Source organism: Adiantum capillus-veneris, chromosome 25 (assembly GCF_014529385.1).
Source record: "Adiantum capillus-veneris isolate H3 chromosome 25, ASM1452938v2, whole genome shotgun sequence".
Lineage (NCBI taxonomy): Eukaryota > Viridiplantae > Streptophyta > Polypodiopsida > Polypodiales > Pteridaceae > Adiantum > Adiantum capillus-veneris.
The window spans coordinates 134,991,938-135,011,295 of record NC_140955.1 but is presented as its reverse complement, the minus strand read 5'-3'; the positions used below and the strand labels follow the sequence as shown (position 1 = coordinate 135,011,295).

The following is a 19,358-nucleotide window of genomic DNA, read 5'->3' as shown; positions in this document are numbered from 1 at the left end:
TAAGGTACTATTATATGTATTATATGCAAAATTTAATATCAAGGTTATTATAAGCGGAGTAGCCCCGCACCATGCATTTGCAAAAGGTTTTTCACACTCGCACAAACTCCTTGCATTCACATTTACATTGAATCAAAGCATGAGCATTTGGCTTCATAAGGAAAAAATTTGTAAAAGGATCAGACATTGCCCTATCACAGGTAAGACCATCCTCATTAGCACATCAATTGCACAAAAATTGGGTACACATGACATGCCACCATCGGCATTCACTTCGACGACTTTGATGATGCACTTTGAGGAGAGGAGAAGCATCGATCACAACAACTGCAACGACACCAACACTCTGCAATTGACACTAACGACAACAAACTACTTTAAAGATTTGCAATAGGCATTCACCTTCAACCTTTGATATTGGACGAGGCCCCATTTGTATTTGACCTACCACTTAGTTGCTTACTATTAAGTTCTATAGGGAAAGGCGTTTGATCCTACACCAAGTTGAAAACCTCTAGGGAGGATGTTTGACTTTGATTATACACCCTGCCGTTAAATTCTCTAGAGGAGAATACTTTGTACTATTTGGGTGCTACTATGACACACACAGAGAGGCTTATCGGGGTGTGTGGCATATCTGTACCACCAACTAGTGGAAACCCCCTCTACTCTGGAGGCTTATACTTTAACGTCAGATACCCTATCCCTACTCTATAAAAGACGCTTGAGATACACAATATGTATCCCACTCATCCCAGGCATTTGTACTATTTGCATCTAGTTTGTTATCAATGAAATTCATGATTTGCTACCTCTGTTAGTGTTAATCTCTCTAATCTCTTATAATTAACACACTAATTACACCATGAACGGCTCACTCTCGTTTCCTCGATAATCCAATTCCGTTTCATCTACTCCTCAATTAGCTCAATGCAAACATGATTTTGAAACTTGTGCTTCTTTTTGCCTTTATTTTTCATTGGCCCTTCTCTATTTATAATATCATGCAATGCCACATTTTCTCAAATCATTGTAATTTTGATGGTATGTGCTAATCTAATAAGCAATGGGTTAACTAAGATCTCACTAGAGCTCGCTCCCCCTAGTACACACCTTGCTAATGCTTGTGAAAGTTCCCAAATTTAGCCTACTAACGGTACTTTTGCATGCAAGCTTTGCAAGGTAGAATGCATGGTAGCAACTTTGTCCACTTTTTGGTGGCATTTTTATGAGGTGTGGAGTATGAAAAACAACATTACAACACATTTCATATGAATAACGGCACTCATTTGCACAAAACCTATTTTGATAGCTCTTGAATGCTGGATAGAAGCCTCAACATGGCCATAAAGTAAATCCATGTTGGCATGTACCAAATGCATACAGGCATTCTTTTGGGGTGCATTATGCGAGATGAGGAGAACTTAGTGTTTGCATGCACTTTTCTCTTCTTCTCTCTCTACAAGAAAGAGTGTGTGTGTGTGTGTGTGTGAGAGAGAGAGAGAGAGAGAGAACATATTCAATCACGTGTGAGCTTCGTTCAGAGCAAAGAAAAGAGAGAGAAATTGGTATCGATTGAAATACTAGACCTTTTTAAGTTTCAAACGGCCTGTGTGCGTGTATTGTCACTAATTAGATTGTGGTCTACTTCTTTCATATTTTGCAGGCAGTGAGAATATGTGTTCCACAATGCTTCTTAAAGAATCTAAGGTACAATGATGGCCCATGATGGGTGACTCTTACACATTGAGGCTTCACTAAACATTTTTTTTGTGCTTAGAAAATAGACACAAAGTTAAGTTTCCTTTTTTTTTTTTTTTGGGGGGGCAAATCTCACAGATCCCATGCAAGGTGACAAAGTACGCCCGTGAGCGCCAACAGGTCACTGGGCCACATGAGTTTCCTATACACATGAGCTTTCTTATCTGCAACAAGGGTTTAATCCATAAAGAGGAAGAGAATGCCACTCCGCCACTATCCATGTTTCTCCCTTGGAGAACTAGGAGGAAGAGGCAGAAATGGACTCCTTAACTCTTGACTTCTGGGGAAGACCTTGCCTAGCAATAAACCATTTTATCAAGCAATTGCATAACATTGAAGACCTTGCGTAGTTACATTACGGAATTTGAAGCCAAATATGAGGTGGCGCTCATTCCATCCATGGCCTTTTCTAAATCAAGATAAAAGCCCCAAAAAAGAACCACAAAACATACAAGTGGTAGTGTCAACACTGGCAACCTATGTTTTACAACTGCCAAAATTACTTAAGCTGTGTTCTAAATTCCTAAACAATTTATGCAAGGATGACGATGTTACCAAAGACAATCCCACCTTGCAAGTAGAATACAAGAGCCAAAAGTTTCGGCAATCATAGACATCGGACAAGAACGAGCATAGCCAATAAAACTACTTGGGAAAAATGGCACTCTTAAAATCAAGGAGGATGCTGCAAATGGCAGATGCGATATTAGAAAAATCCGAAAGTTACCAGTTATGGGATGCAATACAAGCACCCTTTTGCCAATCTTAATTTTGAAAGCGACCCTAATTACCGTGTAATCTTACGAAAACCTTTCATGAGATAGCTTATAGTCATTCAAGGCTTGAGGAGATGATCAACGACTGAACAAAATGAAAGTCTTTACAAAGGGAGCATAGGTGATCACATGCTCCCTTCTTAAAGCTCACCACACCTTTGTAATCTCATGTCAAAATATGCACTGTGCAGTGCAATTTTGCATACATTTTAAAGAAACATGTGAGTAAGTCATTCTGTCAAGTAGTGTTCACTCTTTTCACAGATTACCAGACACTAGTGTTCACAAAAAATCAGCCTTTGGTATATTTTTCAAAAGCTAAAGCTGCAAAATCCCAGGTAGATTCGACATACTTTAGTCTTAACACCACCAAGTCCTTAGAATTTTGACCTACGAATTGGAAGAGTTTTTCGTTGTCCCCTTTTTCTCTTTGTTAGGAAAAAAGTTATGGGTGAGCCATGCGTGATGGTGACCAGACTTTGCAAGAAACTAGCTATCTTAGGTTTACCAAGTAACAAAAGCACCTTTTCTCTCTGTTGGTCATTGCTAAACATCAATGAAATCCTAACATGGGCTTTACGGTCATGTAGAGAAGATTGGGTCTGATTTTTTGCGGCTATGACAAGTCAATAGACACTATTTTCTGTATAATATCTAAATTATCAAGCCAAACATCTCCTGAATTTTGATGGAGTTTTGTACCAAAAGGACACACTCAAAAGAATTGGGTAATTACGAACCAACAAAGACACAGCTCCAAACTCAATACTCAATAATACTAATTCAAAAGATCAACACCCCATTCCCAATAGTCCTTAACTATTTCCAAAACCAAAGAAAACAGATATATATTTGCCACAATTGCAAAATCTTGCATCGAATATGTGGTCGATATAAAGAACATGAGTAAATAAGAGTAAACAATTTGCCAAATTATGGTCGTCCATCATGAGCTGGTATCTCTTGTTTGACTGTTGCACTCTACCTTTGGTTTACTTGGCATTCTCCTATATGGAACAAAAATGATATTATAAAAAAGCATGTTCTGAAATTTTGTTCACCAAAACAAGGCACACCCAATGTGAGTCTTATAATGACATAAGACAAACATCAAGCTAAATAGTGAGAACCTACTAAACAGAAGGAGTACCTTAGAGCTTTAGTTCATATTGGTTGAATGCCCATTATTGAGAGGCTTTACTAATCTACTCCATGGACCACAACTTTATGTTTATTGGTTGATCTTGTTTGTACGTTCTTGACTAGTATAGTTGATGGGAAAAAAAGGTTTGCCATATAAACTAAAGGTTGCACTAACGACACATTTCATAGAGTGTAATGGAATTGGCCTATTAACTTGAGAGTAGCGAAAATTAGAGATAGTGCTTTGGTGAAATTACTTTGTGAGCATAGTGGGTGATTATAATTGATGGTAGCAACATAAACATAGCATTTAGTTAACTTGGCATGAACAATACTTTTGCAACAGAGAGAGTTTAGAGAACATGACAATCGTTGAGGATCGGATTTATGTGGAACCGGTCCCCCCTCCAATAGGCATTTGTATTATAGTTTTTCCCATCAAGAGAGACTTGTTACAATACAATCTTTGTGTTTCTTGTTACCTAGGTGACGCAATGAAAATGGAAAGCTTCATGCATCACAAGCATAACATAAACTTTGTGGAAAGCATTAACTATCCCAAGAACTCACTCCCAAGACCTCAAACACCTTCGAAGGTGGAGAAAGCTAGCACGGAATGAGGGTAAGAAAGAGGAAGAAGAGACATTTCATAGGAAAAAAATTTAGTTCCTCACTTATCATCACTCTTCTTGCTAGCATACATAATAGCATAGTAATGAAGATGGAGAAGATGGAAAGCTTAAGCATTGAAGCATGGCTCTTGGTTGGATTTGCATTCCATAGCCAAGAGTGTTGGTGTAGGATCTCAACCTCTCTACTTGCACTTCACACAATGAGGGTGTGTGTGAGGGGGGGAGGGAGAGTATATCCCCCAAACATGCCCCTAGCTTCCTTGGTCGACCCCCCCTTGTAGCTCATGCTGAAAGCTCATTGGACCCCTCCAAGCCTAGCCAATCACAAGCAGGAACATTACAAGCAACAAGGGTAGTCTTGGGACAAGTGTCTCCCTTTCCCCTTTGAGAGAGAGGACTTGATAAATGCAAAAATAATTAATTAAATCTTCTAAATGATCATTGGACCCCTTGGGTGGCCAACCAATAGGCTTTAGGCACACCATGATGGCAACATGAGGAGGAACTTGACAAGTGTCCCTTTTGTTTTCTTTATACCAAGCTTGCCTTGTGTGAGTGTGTGTGTGTGTGTGTGTGTGTGTGTGTTCTCTCTCATCCCCCCTCTTGTAGGGCTCATCCCCTCCTTGTAGGGATTGATGATAGACTTTTTGACACCTCAAACCCCTCAAGCTTAGGCCCGGTTCCCACCACAAGCTTGGCCCTTAAGCCCCTCAAACTTGGGCCGGGTTCCCACCTCAAGTAGAACCATAGCATCTCAAGCATGACAAGCACCTCAAGCATCTCAACCATCAAGCATGACAAGCACCTCAAGCATCTCAGTCATCAAGCACCTCAAGCACCTTAAGCTTGGGCCGGGTTCCCATAGCCCTAGCTTAACTAAGGTCAAAAGACTTTTAACACTAACTATTGGAGGTCTTCAATGAAGCTAACCATAAGTCTTTATGCTCCATTGGTTAGCCTTGCTCTTTGACAGACCATCTCTCATTTGGGCCCCTTTGCCATTGGCCTCGTGTTGAGATAGATCTATAAGCACGTGTCTATATTCTAACCCTTGTTTCCATTTATTCTCCCACATTAAATGATCAGTTTAATATGAGAAAATCGTTTGGATTGGTTAGATATTAATTTTTATTACATTACCTCTCTCTTGAAATCATAGTCGTCCTCGACTATGAGGTAGAAAAGATAAAGCCTTAGTCATTAGTCAATTGTTCTTAGCGGATAGAAAATCCCTTTTTACCCTACGACATCATTCCATTGTTATCCTACGACATCATTCCAAGATGAATGACTAATCCATTTGGTGCTTGGAAGACATAGCTTCCGCAAGCATGTCTGCTCTTTAGTCCATTTCATTCTCTCAAAGTAGAGTGACAAATTCTACTTGGTGTTTGAGAGACGTCGTCATCACAAACATGATTCTAAGTATGCATACTAACTAAATTTATGCACAATGAAAAGAAGAACTAGTCTCATAAGACAAAATTGGTCATTTAAAAGCAATTTGTATATTTGCTTACTCTACTGTAGCATTGTAAGCATTGACAAGGTTCATACTATCCTTCAGCTGTATTCCTTGCATACATCTAAAATCTTCAAAATGATAATTTTTGAATTTAATAAGATACCGTCGGATAATCTTACCATGTCGTAGTATCTTGTCTTCATGCGAAAGAATAGCTTCGGATTGTAGCACCTCTTCTTGGTCTTCAACTTCAGGAGGGTCTTCAATAATTGGTGGATCTCCTTTGTAAGGCTTGAGTAAGCTCACATGAAAAGCATTGTGTATGAGCCAATGGTTTGGCAACTTGAGTTGATAAGCCTATCAATGATAGGCTTCAAGATTTGGAAAGGACTATAGTATCTTTTTGCTAGCTTAGCATAATACTTTTGATGGCCCGTAGAATTTTTTCCCGTCGTTTTTCTTAATCGATCCTTAGGAAACTTAAGTAATACCCAATCATTTTCTTTGAACGTTAAGGCCCTTATGTACTTGTCAGCAGCAGCTTTTTGCCTTTGTTGAGAGATGGATATAGCCTCTTTAATCTTTTGAAAAGATTCTTGTAGGTCACGGCTATACTCATCGGCAGCGAAGATCTTCCCATGTACTTTGAGTAACAAGGGAATTTTAGGTCTTCTCTCAATAATCTCAAAAGGTGTTTTTCCCGTAGAAGTATGTACAATATTATTGTAGGCATACTCTACAAGAGGTAAGTACTTTTTCCATTGTGAGCGTTGATTTACTTCTGTAACATAAGTCTTTACTAGATCGAGTATCATAAGATTGGCTATCTCACTTTGGCCATCCGTTTGTGGGTGATAGGCCGAAGAGAAATTCAATCTTGTTCCTAGGTTTTCAAAGAGACATTTCCAAAAATTATTGGCCATTCTAAGATCTCTATCTAACACGATGGATGTTAGCAATCCATGGTGTTTGAAAATCTGTGATATGAAGAGAGTTGCCATTTGGTGTGCCTTAATATCTTTTCGACAGAAATGTAGTGTGTTTGCTTGCTAAACCTAACGACTATTGTCCATATTCTCGTATTCCCATGGATAGACTTGAATAATCCAAAGATGAAATCCATAGATGTACTCTCCCATGGTGAATTTGAGATAGGCAATGGCTGGACTAATCCAGGTTGCTTCCCTCTATCATAGTTGGTCTTTTGACATACTACACATTTTGAAACATACTCTTGTATGTCCACTTTCATGGTAGCTCAATAGAAATATGTCTCTACTCCTCGGAGAGTAAGTTGAATGCCTCTATGCTCCGCATAGGGAGGAGCATGGGATTCATACATAACTTTCTCACGAAGGGAATAGGTAACACATAGCCTATTGCTGTGGAGAAGATAATCGTTCTGCAAGGTGAATGGTTCCTCTTTCTTTCCCAAAGCAAGGGTTGACATTATGTCTCTAAAGTCAGGCTAAGTAGTATACTCATCTATCATAGAAGATAGATCATTGTGAGTAGCTATAGACACCGCATTAACTTTTGGTCGTCGTGAGAGTGCATCGGCCACTTGATTGTGCTTATCAGTAATGTGAGCAATATGGAAATTAAATTGAGAAAGTAAATTTGCCCACGTCATTTGTTTGTTGGAAAGCTTGATTTGTGTCATGAAATACTTGAGACTTTGATGGTCGGTTCGTAGAATAAATGGAGTCCCCAATAAGTAGTGCTTCCATGTATCTAGGGCATGTAAAACAACTAAAAGCTCTTTTTCATAAATGCCTAAGACTCATTCATCCGTATTGAGCCTTCGGCTCTCATATGTTATCGCATGCCCTTCTTGAAGCAAAATTGCTCCAAGGCAATCACCGTAAGCATCACATTGGACCTCAGACGGCTTTGAGAGATTCGATAGCATGAGGACTGGTTGGGAGGTAAGCTTTTCTTTGAGCTTATCAAAAGCATTTTGCTCCTTAGCACTCCATACATACTTAACGTTCTTCTTTGTTAAGTCATGTAATGGTCCTGCTATTTGAGAGAATTTTACTATGAAGCGTCTATAGTATGCGCACATACCAACAAAGCTTCTTAGCTCATGTAGATTCCTTGGATTAGGCCATGCTCATAGCAGCTACGGGACGGGACGTTTAATACGCAGTGTACAATACGCGTACTAGACGCATTTTTGAGAACCAAAAATAAAATACATCAACTTTTTTTTAGATATGATACTTTGATGAGAACAAATGAAGCGGTTCATGGACCTCCTCAATGAATCTTCAATATTTAACCATAGTATACGCAAACAAGAACCATAAAGCTCTAGAATACAATTGATAAATTAAAAAAAGACATATGTTTTGAGCAAAGAAACGTTAAAATAGAAAACGTTATGAGACGTATTGTCAATTTAAACCAAGACATCATGTATTCTAAATAAAATACGCATATTTTAGTTGCTATGCTCATGCTTTTAATACCTCTAACTTCGATAGATCCATACGGATACCATCTTGAGAGATATATGACCTAGGTATTGAATCTCTTGAAGGAAAAATTCACTTTTCTTTTGGTTGAAAACAAGCTTGTTTTCCCTCAATGCTTGAAAAATCACTTGGAGATGTTGCTTATATTCCTCCAAAGACTTAGAGTAGATGATGATATCATCAAAGAACACTCTAGTGAATTTACGGTGGGGTCTAAAAAATTTCTCCATTAGATGATTGAACGTAGCTAGTGCATTAGTCAAGCCAAAAGGCATGACTAGATATTTATAAAGACCAAACGTTGTGTGAAACGCAATCTTTAGGATATCTTCATACACTATACTTATTTGATAATAACCACTTTCAAGGTCAATCCTACGGAAGTAGGTAGAGCATTGTAGCTTATCAAACAGATCTTCTACTCGAGACACGGGAAATCTGTTTTTGATAGTGATATGGTTTAGTGATGTTGAGCTTGAGAAACTCGATAAGGAGGCTTGTTAGGCGGTGAGCTTCCTGATAGGAGCTCAATGTGATAGTCATCATCCCCTCGTTTTGGAGGTAAGTCCATAGGGATATTATCGATGAACACATCTTGGAATCCTTTTAGAAAATTAGACAAGTCTAACTCTTCTTGATTCCTACCATTTACATTTGACAAAACATTAGGATCTTTTCGGGACTCTTTGACAAAAATCATGTATGCAAAAATTGAACTCTTCATTGATTTATCAAAAGCAGGAGGATTTACAAGTGGTATAGTATGACCACACTCACTAGCATCTATATACATATTCTTTCCCTTGTAGGTGAAGTAGATTCTCCTTTTAGGAAACTTCAGGTTGACAGCCATGCGATCAAACCACGGTACCCCTAGGATATCATCCTCATGTTAGAGAGGAGAGATAAAAAAAAGTCTTCTTTGTCGATATAGCTTTGGACATGGAGCCTCAACTTCCCAATCAAAGGAGTAACGGAGGCTCGTTGTCCCTTGAAAGCAGTGTTGGCCATTACAGCATCTCCCATCTCGAAATCTTAAATGCCCAACTTAGTGGCCAACTTCATTGATATGAAGTTGTGAGTAGAGTCAGGGTCAAACAAGATGAAGACATCATGCTTTCTTACCTTTCCCCAAGCATAGGTGAGAGGTGCACCTTTGGAACGAGCATCCTTTTTTGGAGCTTTGATGGTGAAAGCTCAAGGAGTCTCATTGCAAACATTCTTTTTGGACAAGAACGATAACCATGTCCTTGCTCCCTACACTTAAAACACTTATGGTCCTTGCGAAAAGCTTTAAGCTCTTCAAGAGAGAGTTTGTTTTTGCCTTTGTAATCCCCCTTCTCCTTAGATCGATTGTTGTTGTTGTTGTTGGAAGTGCTTTGGAAAGAATTTTGGACATTGGTTTTTCCCTTGGCATCACCTTTGTCTTTATTTTTCATGGGCTTGACATTCCGTCTAGCCCCTTGTTGGAAATTGATACACGAAGCGTGGTGGATTACTTCATTGATAGAACGATGCCATTGAGAATTGACATACTCGGCCATCTCTTCAGGTAATCCTACACAAAACTGTTGCTTTTGCTTGACAAGTCTATCTTTTGGAAGATTGTAGTCTTGAGATGTAAATCCCAAAACTTGTCTACATACTTATGGATAGACTCATGAGAGAAAAGCTTCAAGCTGCACCATTTGGTAAGCACTTTGTCCTTTGCATTGCTTGCAAGGAATTTCTTCATGATGGAAACTCGTAGAATTTTCCATGTCTTTGGGACTTTACCATTGCCACAAAGGCTAGCCAACAACTGACGAGCCAATTTCCGGAAATGCATTGTTACATGACGTAGCTTGAAGGACTCTGTGAAGCCCTCACCTCCAAAGGCCGCATCAAATTGTTGGGATGAAGGCCAACACTTTGTCAGTAGCACCAAAGGTGTCATCATAGGTGAGAAAAGAGATACTCTTTCCTCCCTCTTTTGTGACCTTCGTCATGCAAGGTATGATTTGTGATGCCCTCCCCTCCTGTATTCTCTAGGAGAATAGCCATAGCTTTCATCGAAAGAGGAGGAGCGTGAAGAAGAAGAAGAAGAGGATGACCTCTTCCTTGCCCTTTTCTTCCTTTGTTTCCTCTCTTCCCTTTCGGAATGACGAGGAGAAGGACTGTGTTGATCTTTTCCTTTTGGGAGGAGTTGGCGATCGTATAGACCGCCGTCTTCGTGGAGCCACATCTTCAAAGGAACTTAAAGTTTCATTGCTTTCTTGCTCTTTGGATTCCTCTTCTCGTATGGGAGAGAGTCTTCTCTTTGGGAGTCTCTTCAAGGGACCTCTTAAGCTCTCTCTCTTCTTGGAGAGGAAAGTAAATCCCATAAGCACGAAGTTCTTTAGTAACTTCGGCTTGCAAAGCAAGGTTGCCCATAGCTTGTTACAACGTAGTAACAAGATAATTGACAAACATGGGGACATCATCATTAGCACCTTCATGTGCAAAATCAAAGCTGTCAATGATCATTCTATTCTCTTGGTTATTGTCAACCATGTTAACAAAATTTATGTACGTACTTAGTGTATACTTTGACAATTCAAACCCTTAGTTGCCACTTCTCTTAGCCTTTGAAAATCGGCTCTTAAGTATCTACACCGACAGCTCGAAGTGGTCAATTATAGAGAGTAGTGAAGTGAAACTAATATTACAGAATTGTCGAGGACTAGCTCCTTTCGGATTTCTTATGGCTCAATAATGATAAAGCCGTAAAAAGACTCCATTATTAAATACGAAGCTCCCAAGGTGTGCATCATATCCCACATAGTGGGCTCAACGAAACCGATAATAGATCCCAGTCCCACTTATCCTAATATATTAACAAAATCAATCATTAATAGGCTACTTAAGGACCTCTTTTCTTACACAAGAAAAGAGAAACCAAATGCTCTCATACCAATGTACTGAAATTGGCCTATTAAATTGAGAGTAGCGAAAATTAGAGAGTACTTTGGTGAAATTACTTTGTCAATATAATGGATGAACATAATTGATGGTAGCAACATAAACATAGCATTTAGTTAACTTGACCTGAACAATACTTTTGCAAGAGAGAGTTTAGAGAACATGACAACAATTGAGAACCAGATTTATGTGGAGCCGATCCCCCTTCCAATAGGCATTTATATTATAGTTTCTCCCATAACGAGAGACTTGTTACAATACAATCTTTGTGTTCCCTCAATCCCGAGACCTTAAACACCTTCGAAGTGGAGAGAGCTAGCAAGGAATGACGGTAGGGAAGAGGAAGAAGAAACATTTCATAAGAGAAAGAAATAGTTCCTCACTTATCATCACTCTTCTTGCTAACATACATAATAGCATAGTAATGAAGATGGAGAAGATGGCAAACTTAAGCATTGAAACATGGCTCTTGGTTGGATTTGCATTCCATTGCCAAGAGTTTTGGTATAGAATCCCAACCTCTCTACTTGCTTGGAGAAGGAGAGAGAGCTCTTGCGCTTTGCATTTCACACAATGAAGGTGTGTGTATGTGTGTGTGTGTGTGTGTGTGTGTGTGTTAGGAGAGTATACCTCCCAAGCGTGCTCTTAGCTTCCTTGGTCGAGTCCCCCTTGTAGCTCTTGCTTAAAGCTCATTGGACCCCTCCAAGCCTAACCAACCACAAGCAAGAGACATTACAAACAACAAAGGTAGTCTTGGGACAAGTGTCCCTCTTTCCCCTTTGAAAGAGAGAACTTGATAAATACAAAAACAATTAATTAAATCTTCTAAATGATGATTGGACCCTTTGGGTGGCAAACCAATAGGCTTCAAGCACACCATAAAGACAACGGGAGGAGAAACTTGACAACTGTCCCTTTTGCTTTCTTTGTACCAAGCTTGCCCTGTGTGTGTGTGTTCTCTCTCATCCCCCCTCTTGTAGAGCTCGTCTCCTCCTTGTAGGGATTGATGCTTGACACCTCAAACCCCTCCAGCTTAGGCCCGGTTCCCACCACAAGCTTGGCCCTTAAGCCCCTTAAGCTTGGGTCGGGTTCCCACCTCAAGTAAAACCCTAGCATCTCAAGCATGACAAGCATGACAAGCACCTCAAGCATCTCGGTCATCAAGCACCTCAAGCATCTCGGTCATCAAGCACCTTAAGCTTGGACCCGGTTACCACCTCAAGCACAACTCTAGCTTAACTACGATCAAAGACTTTTAACATTTAACTATTGGAGGTCTTCAATGAAGCTAACCCTAAGGTCTTTATGCTCCATTGGTGAGCTTTGCTCTTTGACACACCATCTCTTATTTGGATCCATTTACCATTGGCCCCGTGTTGAGATAGATCTATAAGCACAAGTCTATATTCTAACCCGTGTTCCCGTTTATTCTTCCACATTAAATGATCAGTTTACTACGAGAAAATCATTTGGTTGGTTAAATATTAGTTTCTATGACATAAGAGTGGTGATCATTTGAGATGACGGCATCAAAATCCTGGATGACCAAAAGCCCTTGTTGCATCAACAAATATCTTACTCAAGTAGCACTATCCTCAGGCACGACGTTTTTCATGAATCAAGAATATGAAAAGGGGCATATGCTCTCACTACTATTATGTTCATCAAACTCACAACAGTAATCATGGGGTTAAACAAGCATTGCCCATAAGCTAGACAAGAAGAACAAGTGTAGTTGATATCTTATGGAGTTTCGTAGAAGTATAACCATTCGGAAGAGAGGAGAGGTACTTCGGATTCCGTGAAGGGCGACTTCCACATCAATGGCCTCCCTATAGGACTACACTAGTTCTGATGCAACATTGAAACAGCTTCTGTCACATTTGAGACACGATCAAGAGCGTCGACTGTCAACATCATGTTCTTCACACAGATCATTGTTCTATGATACCTGAGAGATGAATCACTCAATACCATTTTGGCATAGAACAACTACAAACATCATTTTTCACACAGATTTTTCCACATCAGCAACACTGTAAATAGATAAGTTTCTTTCATAGACACAATCCTTACAAGTTGTCAAGAAGAAGGTGGAGGCCAGAATTTCGCTCAATTTTAAACAGGAAATGCACAAGCTCCTTGGTAACCTTGTTGAGGAATTGGATGCCCTGATCACTGACCAGCTCAATGGGGCAGCCGAATCTTGTTGATCACCCCTCAAACCTTGGGTATACCATATCAGAAAACATAAAAGAAATTTATCAACAGCGAAACCAGTCTCATATGAAAAAAAAAAAACACAGCACAAGCTCTTTTGTTAGTGTATTTCAAGAGGAGTCACGCGGAAATGGCCCATTAACTTTTGTCTGCTATTCTGGTTTCTAAAACTGCTTTTAAGTACTCTTTATGTTCGTTTGACAAAAGTCGGGCAATTGCTAAACAATTGAAAAGTTGGAGAAAGCTCACCATAATACCCAATGCAACTTGCTTTGAAAATGGCTCCAGCATATACCAGACACCATATATGGTCCAGACCTTGAATAAGCCGATTAGCAAAGAAAAAAAGTATATGAAAATCAGCACGGAACGAAAGACACAACTTTAGAAAACACTTGAGGAGTTAGGCACAGTATGTTTACCTTTAGACCATTTCTAACATCAGTCTGGAAAAGTGAGGCTATCCAGCAGCTTCAGGAGAAAGTAACGAGCAAATCCGCTGTCAAATTCAAAATCATTGCCAATCATGTCTCCAAATGCACTTAATGTCATGAGCAAATTAGAAGAAGACTATTTTTACTCCTCCACCATCCATCATTATCATCTTCATCACTAAAGGGCCCCTGCAACCATCATATTATTACGACTACTGGGTTGAGGCTTAGACTACTCTCATCATCCAGCACAACTTTTCAAAGAACTGATAATCATCCCACGCTTCACGGTGAGCAACACGAAAAGTGTTTCTAAAATGCATCGTATTTACTATCCTCCTCAAACTGCCTCAGTAATCTCTCACGGGGGGATTCTGATTCATCTTCTGAGTTATGATGCCCAGCATCAAAGCCAATCCCTAACATGTTTAGAAATTCCTCCGCAACTGAATCTAGGTCGTCATCAGTGTCTGTCTTTGAATCTCCCAAACATCTGGCCACTTCCAAGGATAGGCTCCTAGCTGGTGCCAGACTTTGCCTGCTATAACATAGCTTTTGCGACTTTAACTGCCCTGTCAGCTCATGTGTGCCCTTCCGTCTCTCCCCTTCAACAATGAAGTCCTCATACGCACGGAAGGTTCGACTTAAGGCTGGGAACCCTTCATCATGAGGGATAGAATCGTCTGATGTTAGATGATTTCTATGTGAGAAACTAAACTCGACCAGATGATTGGGTTTAAGAGGTGGCTTAAATTCAAATGAGTTACTGTCATCATCACCATTCAAGCCAGCTGCCTGGTTGGCTTCATCTCTTATGATAGTCTCTTTGAGGGCATTCCACCTGCTGTCATCAAGATGTCCCATGCTATGACAATGGTCAACAGCAGCTCCAGGTTCAGAAAGAAGAGGGGAGGATAAAGCTTTTTTTGCATCAAGCAAGGGTGCACCACCCTGTAAAAATGGAAGGCTCTTGGTCAGGGGTGTGGTTCGCTTTTGTGCGAATTGATTGTCACGATAGGTCTTCAAAGAGCTTTTTTGCACAAGATTACAATGAAATGTAACAATCAAAGCACCACCCTTAGCCATCCCCAACAGCTCGTAAGTAGCATCATGGCTACTATCCCACGGCCGACTAGTAATTAAATCACCTTCTGGCAACAAACTGCTCAAATCCACATGATGCTTGGCAAGTTCCAAATTATTGAGGCCAGTAGTCATAATAGAAAGGGTGCATGGCTTAGCATCATATCGGATAATATTTTTGGAACTATGCGTACTAAAAATTGTGCATTGGTATTGAAGAGTTTCTCCAAAAACTGCAATGCCATCGACAACCCTGGAAGGTGTGGCTTGAAGGTAATGATGTTTACGAATCCATACGACCATCAGGCTAAGTCCATTCATGGGTGCTGGAAGGCTCTCAATGCGATGCACTTGCAAGGAAAACAGGGCATTCAAACGGCTATGTGACCCCAAAAGCATGTGCGAGAAAGCCCGCAAGGGCCTCCAGCTCCATAAAGTCTTCCTCAGATGCAATTGATCATGATGTGAACCCTTATTTTCATCTTGCTGTTGACCCCTTTTTCGAGACTGTTCTTCCACGACACCTTCGTTTTGCTGCTGCTGTAGGCCATCCTCATAGTGTTTCAGATGCTCTCGAGCCTCATCACTATGCAGTTGAGGATTGTCTTTTTTCTTCCTGTGTGCATGCACAATTGTCCCTAATTTTCTAGCATGTAGACGGTGGTGCTCACTCTGCTTGGTTGAGTTTGAGCTTAGAAACCTCCTAGGTCGGTCGCAGGAAATGGAGGTTGATCTGAAAGGAACTTTGAAAGAAGGTCTTGGTTGAAGGGGACGCTTACTGCATGAGGATTTTGATTCTGATGGGCGCAGCGGAGATGCAGCAAAGCTCGCCAACCTGTTGGATCTAGTGTGGCTCCTACTTTGAAGAGCTTGATTGAGTGCCTCTAGCTCCAGCAAAAGCTCCTCCTCTCCTCGATCCGCCTTGCTAGAGGCTCTGCTGAGAAAGGGTGCCATCTCAAAGAAAACGACCTGTGTGTGCGAATGAGTTGATGAGGCACAAGTGAAGATGTCAGTGCGCGTGTTTTCGAGCAATTTTTGTGTCGTGGACTCTCTCTCTCTCTCTCTCTCTCTCTCTGCGACAGAGCGAAGAGACTTTGAACAAACTTAAGCTCACGATGGTGCAGGCGAAAAGAGCAAGGATGAACACATTTGAGAGAGCGCAGAGAAGGAGAGGAGCAGAGGACAGACACGACGAAGAAGCGAGGCGGGAGGGAAAAGCGCGCGCTTATTTTTATCACCTCGGGAAAGACACACAGAGACAGCGTGGAGTCGTTTTACCTACCTCAACGTTTAGGCCAGTCAGAGCTTAAGAGAGTTTCATTCTTTGCTTTCTGGACTCCTTTAGACTTTTTGAAAGGGAAGCAGCACCCTCCACGGCCCTAAGAGTAGATTCACACCGTAGGGTTTAGTCCCCCTTTGCTCCGTCAAGAAAACCTTGCTCTCAATCCTCAACTCTGTCAAAATTGGCAGAGTTGGGATATTTCCATAGAGTTGGGACACTGCAGCTTCTGCCCCCAGCTTCTGAAAATGTGCACCCGTTCACGGACAAGCACTCTATGACACGTAGCTAGGGTAAAACCCTTGCTCGTGTGAATGTGCTATAATAAACCCTCCTCATTCCTTACAAAATTGAAGGGGTCAATGGAAAGGGGGCACCGTGTACTTTAAGCAGTTCGCCTAGCTAGTAGTATAATTACTAATTCTAGTATGTCTGGCTGATTTTGAACAAATGGTTAAAATGTGAAATCTACAAAGGATGCCTTCCAAGTGGCAGCAAGGAAGCAAGAAAGAAAAGGCTATCAAACGCTCTCTCTAGAAACCCAGCACGCGGCTATCTCTTTTGTCTCTGTGTGCCTCGACCTTTTGGGAACGCTCTCTCTTTGGAAACCAGTATGATGGTGGTGTTGGTTAAATATCGGGTTGTGTGCCTTCGTGGTGAGGCAGCCCGAGCCGGTTGCCAGTCAACTACAATCCGTCAGCAAGGGTTGATCAAAATGTTCTACACGGAGACACACACAGAGACATCGTGGAGGCGTTTTACCTACCACAAATTTTAGGCTAGTCAAGAGCTTAAGAGAGTGTCATTTTTTGCTCTGTGAATTCCTTTAGACTTTTTGAAAGGGAAGCTCCAACTTCTGCCCCGCTCCTAAGAATAGATTCACACCACAGGGTTTAATCCATGTTCGCTCCGTCAAGAAAACCTTGCTCTCAATCCTCAACACTATCAAAATTGGCAAAGTTGGGGTATTTCCACAAAGTTGGGAAATTGTAGCTTCTATGCCCGGCTTCCAAAAATGTGCAGTCGCTCACGCACAAGTACTCTATCGTTGTTCAATGAGATGAGCCAAACTTGTTGACACATACCTGGGGTAAAACCCCCCACTCACGCGAATGTGCTCTCATAAGACCTCCTCATTCCTCACAAAATTGAAGGGGTCAATGGAAAGGGGGCACCGTGTACTTTAAGCAGTTCGTCTAGCTGGCAGTATAATCATTAATTCTAGTATGTCTGGCCGATTTTGAACAAATAGTTAAAATGGAAATCTGGAGAGGATGCCTTCCAAGTGGTGGCCAGAGAAGCAGGAAAGAAGAGGCTATCAAACGCTCTCTCTTTGGAAAACCGGTAGGCGGCTATCTCTTGGTCTCTATGTGCCTCCAACTTTCTAGAACGCTCTCTCTCTCTAGAAACCAAATGGTGACGGTGTTGGTTAAATATCGGACGACTGAGTCTTACCATACACCGAGCGATATTTTTCGAGCGAATATTTATACGACATGGTGGACCCATGTTGACAGTTGTCCTATATGTAGAAATTGACAACTTCTCTACTCAACATTACTGGGGCCCCTTCCTCAACATCAAGGATGAAGTAGAGGGGGCATGCCACTTAGGGACCATGTATATAGTTTAATATTATATTCTCTCTCTCTCTCTCTCTCTCTCTCTCTCTCTCTCTCTCTCTCTCTATAGCATATGCAAAACCACCTTCAAAGTTTAATAGAGCAGTGATCTATGTGTGTCAATTCTTGTCTTCACGTCCTTATTGGAGAGACTTTGTTGGGAAACAAGCAAACTGAAACACCTCTATAGCGATGTCACCCAAGAGCGTTGAAAGAGAACTACAAGACACCAAAAGCTTTGCAAAATCCCTTTGAAACACCACAAGTCCAGCAAGAGTTGTCCCCTTGGGAATTTACTGGCCATCGCCCACCCAAGAGACTATGTCCCATAGGAGCAAAACCCTGCCAAAGCATGGATTTACAGCACACGACGACTAATGCATATGAAGACAAGGTCCTCCCCTTTCACCATTGAACATCACAAACCCGCAAATTCAACATCAATTCCACAATTCATACATACATGCCCTCCAAATCTATCTGCACACAATTTGTCACTAGGCTACCATAGCCATAACCCTGCAGAGAACTAGTCGTAACATGAAGAGCACAACTCCAATTGGGGCACTTTAAAGCTTGAGAGAAAGCTTGAAAAATGACTGGCGAGAAAGCTGAAGATGACCAATTTTGAATCTACATGCCTCTACATGCAAAATTGACACGAACAAAGAGCTGTCCCAGTACGACTACGCGTAGAGTAGGCAAGGCGGGGGCAAAAACTACATCAGAAACCATCAAGGAGGCACAACGAGCTCAAACCTGCAATTTTCTGGAGTTTGGTTGAACTTTTTAAAGTTTGTATATGAGTTTAAATTATATACAAGTCTCCCTTCAAAAAACTCACTCACGGGCACTTACAGCAAGCCGACAGCTGTCACTAGACTGTGACTTGCACTGCATGTACATGTACTTGCTAAAGCAAGCTAAAAACCCCACAAAAAGAAAGCCCACACACACTTTTGACATCGGGTGTCATGTCCATATGTACAAATTTACCAAAAACCGAGTTCTCAAAATACGCGCAACAACGTGACTCATGATTATTTGACTCCAAGAGTTGTAGGATACATATATGCCACACGCTCTCTCTCTCTCCACTCACATGCCCTTGCTCTTTCTCTCATACTACAAATGCACTCTTTGTCTCTCTGTGATTGTAAGTCGCAAGATTGTGTCTCCTCTCTCTCTCTCTCTCTCTCTCATTGCACATGTGCTCATGAATGTAGGCTAAGGTGGAAGCTACTAAGGGGAGTCGGACAAGACCCAGGTATAATGTCACATAGGCTAAGCAAGGTGCAAAGCAAGCGCAAAAAAACCATGACTCCAAAATAAATTAATCAATTAAAATTTTGCCTCCATACTAGAGGAAATCTTTGCCTTGGATAAGGAAAGGTGATGGGCTTCTACTTTTACTATAGATTTATCACTCAAGAGAACGATGGCAAAACCCAAAAAATATTAATTTCTTTAGAATCAAAAGACTTCTTTTGGTTAAACGCAAAGCCTTCCCTTTGGAATGCAGA

The 19,358-nt window shown here is 41.0% G+C and overlaps 1 protein-coding gene across 2 annotated transcripts; it reads right to left on the bottom strand.

The window, feature by feature from the left end:
- Nucleotides 1-12,876: 12,876 nt before the first annotated feature.
- LOC147425693 (uncharacterized) lies at nt 12,877-16,201 on the bottom strand. 2 transcript variants are annotated; one of them, XR_015186445.1, is made up of 4 exons: nt 13,840-16,197; nt 13,667-13,735; nt 13,274-13,423; nt 12,877-13,148 (listed from the first exon to the last, which is right to left on the bottom strand). XR_015186445.1 is itself a non-coding variant. In XM_086500370.1 (4 exons), exons 1-4 carry the CDS (start codon nt 15,886-15,888, stop codon nt 13,206-13,208), a joined length of 1,890 nt encoding a protein of 629 aa, XP_086356496.1. In that variant the 5' UTR covers nt 15,889-16,201; the 3' UTR covers nt 12,877-13,205. The 2 variants fall into 2 exon arrangements, 1 of the variants encoding a protein (XP_086356496.1); XM_086500370.1 differs by having other exon boundaries at nt 12,877-13,423; nt 13,840-13,852; nt 14,299-16,201.
- Nucleotides 16,202-19,358: the final 3,157 nt, after the last annotated feature.